At 56.2% G+C, this 4,725-nt stretch overlaps 4 protein-coding genes across 4 annotated transcripts; all 4 read left to right on the forward strand.

Annotated features, from left to right (window-relative positions):
• Positions 1 to 182: 182 nt before the first annotated feature.
• On the forward strand, positions 183 to 623 carry SPRG_13236 (hypothetical protein; the record flags this gene model as incomplete). Its single annotated transcript, XM_012353342.1, has 1 exon — positions 183 to 623. The coding sequence occupies one exon, from the start codon at positions 183 to 185 to the stop codon at positions 621 to 623; it is 441 nt and encodes a 146-aa protein (XP_012208732.1).
• A 411-nt stretch (positions 624 to 1,034) lies between these two features.
• Positions 1,035 to 1,559, forward strand: SPRG_13237 (hypothetical protein; the record flags this gene model as incomplete). The annotated part of the gene is made up of 2 exons (XM_012353343.1): positions 1,035 to 1,306; positions 1,359 to 1,559. Exons 1-2 carry the CDS (start codon positions 1,085 to 1,087, stop codon positions 1,557 to 1,559), a joined length of 423 nt encoding a protein of 140 aa, XP_012208733.1. The 5' UTR covers positions 1,035 to 1,084.
• A 491-nt stretch (positions 1,560 to 2,050) lies between these two features.
• On the forward strand, positions 2,051 to 3,390 carry SPRG_13238 (hypothetical protein; the record flags this gene model as incomplete). The annotated part of the gene is made up of 6 exons (XM_012353344.1): positions 2,051 to 2,322; positions 2,392 to 2,549; positions 2,612 to 2,808; positions 2,859 to 2,910; positions 3,129 to 3,227; positions 3,284 to 3,390. The coding sequence occupies 6 exons, from the start codon at positions 2,051 to 2,053 to the stop codon at positions 3,388 to 3,390; spliced, it is 885 nt and encodes a 294-aa protein (XP_012208734.1).
• A 496-nt stretch (positions 3,391 to 3,886) lies between these two features.
• Positions 3,887 to 4,522, forward strand: SPRG_21264 (hypothetical protein; the record flags this gene model as incomplete). Its single annotated transcript, XM_012353369.1, has 1 exon — positions 3,887 to 4,522. One exon carries the CDS (start codon positions 3,887 to 3,889, stop codon positions 4,520 to 4,522), a length of 636 nt encoding a protein of 211 aa, XP_012208759.1.
• Between the last annotated feature and the right edge of the window lie 203 nt (positions 4,523 to 4,725).

Consider the following 4,725-nt stretch of genomic DNA (forward strand, 5'->3'; position numbering starts at 1 on the left):
CCAAAATGGGTCAGGCGAACAATCCCGGTGGTTGGGTAACCAGGAGGTTCCTACCAGTATAAACGCGTCCTTGAGCGCATATACTCTGTCGCGGTGTCCATGCACCTCAATATTAATCTCGGTACGAGTCTGCACCATATCATCACTTTGCCTTTTGCTCTCTCCGACTCTCCACGACAACGATGAACTGCCTCCTCCGAACGATGCTCGCCGCGATCGCTTTGAGCGCCATGACTGCTGCATCAACCGACGTTCAAGATGGGTACGGCCAGGAAGCCAACGGATACAACGCCCAGACCAACTACAACGGGGACAGCTACGGCCTGCGTGGCGGATATGGCCAGGGGTACGGCCAGGGCTATGGCGCGTCCAACTATGGCGGCCGCGGCTATGGCGGTGCTGCCAGCTATGGCGCAGGCTACAGTGGGCTCCGTGGTGGTAATGGTGGCGCCAACTATGGCCAGCGCTACAACCGTGGCTACGGCGTTGGCAACACGTACGGTGGCGGCAACACTTACGGCGAAGGACAAGGGTACGCTGGCGGCAACGCGTACGGGGAAGGTCAGGGCTACGGCACTGGGGCCAGCTACGGTGGGCTCGGCTCGAACCAGTACTTTCGCTAGGGAGCCCAAGCTTGCGCTGTAACACTACGTACTACCGTACTTAACAAAATATAAGCACAGTCAAAATAATCACTTCGGGTCCCAAAAGCGTCACTTCTTAATGAAAAAGTGGTTTTTCCTTAACAAAAATATCACTGTCGCTACACGTCTATTTTCAGAAAAAACACTCTCAAAATAGACAGCGCACTCGACGCTAGCGTCGTCAATTCCTCAATTTGCTCGATGAAGATGTTCCTTTTGCAACAACCAGGAGAACGCGGCGTGGGTGCGTGCGCAAGAAGCGCGCCAGCGAGAAATTTGCGACCTCAGGGACGGGCTGAAAATCATGCGCGCCTCTTTGTTTCCCGAACTCTCGCCGCACACGATCGAGACAGTCGCGGCGTCGACGCAATGGCTACCTCGCCCAGCGCTTCAAGACGTGGGACGGCCAGGCGAAGGTTGCCTTCCAGCAGAAGCACTGGATGGACCAAGATACTGCCATGGACTACCTCGAGTGGCTCTCCGAGCTCTATGAGGGCGAGCGCATCGGGCTCATCTGGGACCTCGCCACGGCCCACAAGGGTGAGAAGGTCTTGAAGTTTGCAGTGGAGCTCGGCATCGTAGTCGCCTTCATCCCAGCGGGTCTGACGAGCATCCTCCAAGTATGCGACCTCATCATCAACAAGACACTCAAGGCTGCGGCGGTAATGTGACTTCAAGATCAGGAACGACCCCGGCCCCGGCGGAATGTACAAGGTGCCTCGCGAAAGTGTCCTCGAATGGATAGAGACGGCAACACGCGAGATCGACTCCATCCAAGCAGCCACCAAAGGCATCGGCGCAGCGTTCAGAAAGTACGGCCAGGACCCACGGTTCAAGACCGCCGAGGAGCTGCTTGACGGGCTCAAGGTTTTTCAGGAGAACTGCATCTACGCCTCGCTCCTCGACAACCAGTAGGCCGTCGACCTATCCGAGTAGACTGGCTTGCGTTCTATTGGTCGGTCATTTTGAAAAAAATCACTGCATTTCCATTCATAAAGATCACTTTCACGGGGCAAAATGTACCACTCTTAACGTTAATTTCATCACTTTCTTGGCGCGACCCAAAGTGTATACTTTGTTAAGTACGGTAAAAGCCGATAAAAACCCGAATGACAACAATCTACTAATTGTCAGTCGAAACGACAGTTTTCGTGTTTCAATAGCACAAATGGTACCCAGAGTAGAAAATCTACTGTAGACAACAGCACATGATTGTTCTTAATGAAATAGCCAACTGCCACCGCACCACCAGACTGCACTAATAGACCCGAGACCCTCGATGCTCGCCTCTCCCGACGGACGTACCTTGCTAACAGACATATCTTGGATTCGGTTAGGAAAAAAGATGAATGGTAAATCCGATCAAATAGCTTGATTTGATTGGACAAATTGATTGCCCAATCATAATGTCCCCGCCACAGCGCACTGCATCGGCCGTGAGCTCGACGCCCGAGCTCATCGAGCGCATTGCGAGCTTCGTTGCGCACCAGTGGACCTTGAAGCAGCTACGAGCAGCGCTTCCAGCCACGTCACCAGCGACGGCCGCGCTCCACGTCCTGCTCCCGACTCCCAGCGTCGACGTTGCACGGCCCGAGATCTGGGCCCTCAGGTCGCCCACCAACAAGATCCTGCAACATCTGCCGCACTCCATCGCAATTGGCGCCAGCTTCGGGTCGAGGTAGTCCGCGATGTACAAGTCTTGCGCCGGCTACAGCCACACCCTTTCTACGCGCCCACGACTGCGCAGCATCGACTTGTGCGGCCGCGACGAGCACGCATGGTCTGGAATCACGATGATCTTGAACGACCTCTCGGACTTGACGCTACGTGGGCATTTTCCCGCATCGGTCGCAGCCGCCATTGCAGAGATGCTCGTTGCCGGCGCCTCCATCTCGTCCAAACAACGTTTCCCACCTGACGGACGAGGTTGCCATGGTCTTGTGCCGCGCGATTGCGTCTTGCTCGAGTCTCCGGGACCTTTGTCCTTGAGAACGTACCGATTGTCGGCGATGGCTTCATGCAACAAGGAACGCTGCCGTACAGTCTGCGCAGCGTCCGCCTCGAAGACAACTTGACCAGTATCAAGATTGCACACGTGTGGCGAACGGTCAATGCACGGGCCAATGGGGAGCAAGTCGTGCTGCAAGACTACATTCCCGAGAACGTGCGTCTGTTGTGTCGCATGCTACTTTCACCGCTGCGGCGGACTTGGAGGGCTACCTCCTTCTGCATGCGGCCAGCGACCCGCAGGTGCATTCGGCCTTGGGTCGACTTGTGGCGGTGCGCTTGTGGCTAATTAGTGACGCACCCGAGATGTGATCGCGCCTCTTTGAGCTCCTGGCGCGGCTTGTCTCGCTGCTGCAACTTTAGCAAAAAACACTGCCCAACGAGAATGGATCGGCCATCGCGCAACAGCTGTGCGACTGCTCCAGGCTCCAGTATCTCAACGTGCAAGCCCCGATTTGGAGGACTTGCAGTGGCTAGCGCATGCTCCGTGCCTACGCGCGCTCCACCTTCAGAGCACCTCCACCGAAGGGCTCGCGACGCTTGTCAAGAGCCTCACGACCACTTTTCCAGTGCTGGGTAAGGTTTGAAATGCATTGGTACGATGCAACACACATAAAAAACGTCTCGCCAAGCCAACATCGCACTCGAGTCCGCGCCGTCCGATCGCGAGCCCAAGGTGAAGCGGGATGTGTACGACTACTGGAACGCCAAGCACTGGCGTCTCGTGGCCTTTGCGTAGTGTACATAAATTTACGAAGCCTCACCACGCTTGGTGTAAAGGCTCTACCGTAAGAGTATTTAATCGTATCCCTGAGTCTATATCGGACGTTGTGTGTATTGTAGGCATCTCCACAGTCCGGCTCGCCTCGGCTTCGAGTCGGTTCGAAAATGGATCCTGAGCCGAGGCAAAACCGACCACGCCGTCGACTCCACGGCTCGAGCCGGACCGCGGAGATGCCTATTGCATTGTCCTGTCGGATACAGGATGAAGGAGCATTTTCGGGTTCAATGTACGACACGTTTTTTATGTTTCCAAAGGCCAGACCCAGCTCACACTTTCAAGATTGGCGACGAGTTGATCAAAAATGTGGACAATACTTTTTAGTAAAAGTTAGATACATGAAGGACCTATCGCTTACTCCCAGAGGTAACACTTCTTGGTCGGGTTCATGGCCGAGTTGACAGGGCAGTTGAACGCCGTGGCGAACGCGGGGTTGTTCTGGACGGCGCCGTAGATGCGGAAGTTGCCCGGCGGGTGGACGTCCTTGAGCATGCGCTCAATGTACTTGTCCGTGTTCTTGGAGCACCAGCCCTGCGCGAACGAGAGGAAGAAGACCTTGTCGCCGACTTCCTTGGTGAACTTGGACGGGTTGGTCTGCGTGTACGTCTGGTACGCGCGGAAGGCCGTCTTGAGACCGCCGTTGTCAGCGATCGTCTCGCCGAGTGTCAGGCGGCCGTTGACCTTGCCAAGCGACTTGCCGGTCACTTCGCTCTTGGCAACGAAACCGCTGTACTGGTCGGCAATGCACTTGGCCTTCTCGTTGAATTTGATCGCGGTCTCGTCGGTCCACCACGGCTTGAGGTTGCCGTCGCCGTCAAAGTTGCGGCCCGAGTTGTCGAAGCCGTGCGTGATTTCATGGCCAATGACCATGCCGATGGCACCAAAGTTCTGCGCCGGGTCAGAGTTGCCCGAAAAGAAAGGCGTCTGGAGAATGGCGGCCGGGAACGTGATCGAGTTGAGGCGCGGGCTGTACCACGCGTTGACCTCGGACGCGGGAGAGCTCCACTTCTTGCGGTCGACGGGCGTGCCAATCATCTTGAGGTTGGCCTCCGTGTCGAACGTGTTGATCTTGTTGCGGTTGCCGACATAGTCCTTGGCGTCGAGCGAGATGCCAGGGTAGGTTTGCGGGTTCTCGGGCGCGCCGATCAAGTGCACAAACTTGGAGAGCTTTGTGATACCGTTCTCGCGCGTCTCGTCGTCGAGCCACGTCGCGTTCTGGATGCCGATCTTGTACGAGGCTTCGAGTGCCTAGCACCATCTCGTCGGCGCGCTTGGCGGCCGTCGCGTCGAACA

The sequence above is a fragment of the Saprolegnia parasitica genome (assembly GCF_000151545.1).
Source record: "Saprolegnia parasitica CBS 223.65 unplaced genomic scaffold supercont2.121, whole genome shotgun sequence".
NCBI lineage: Eukaryota > Oomycota > Saprolegniomycetes > Saprolegniales > Saprolegniaceae > Saprolegnia > Saprolegnia parasitica.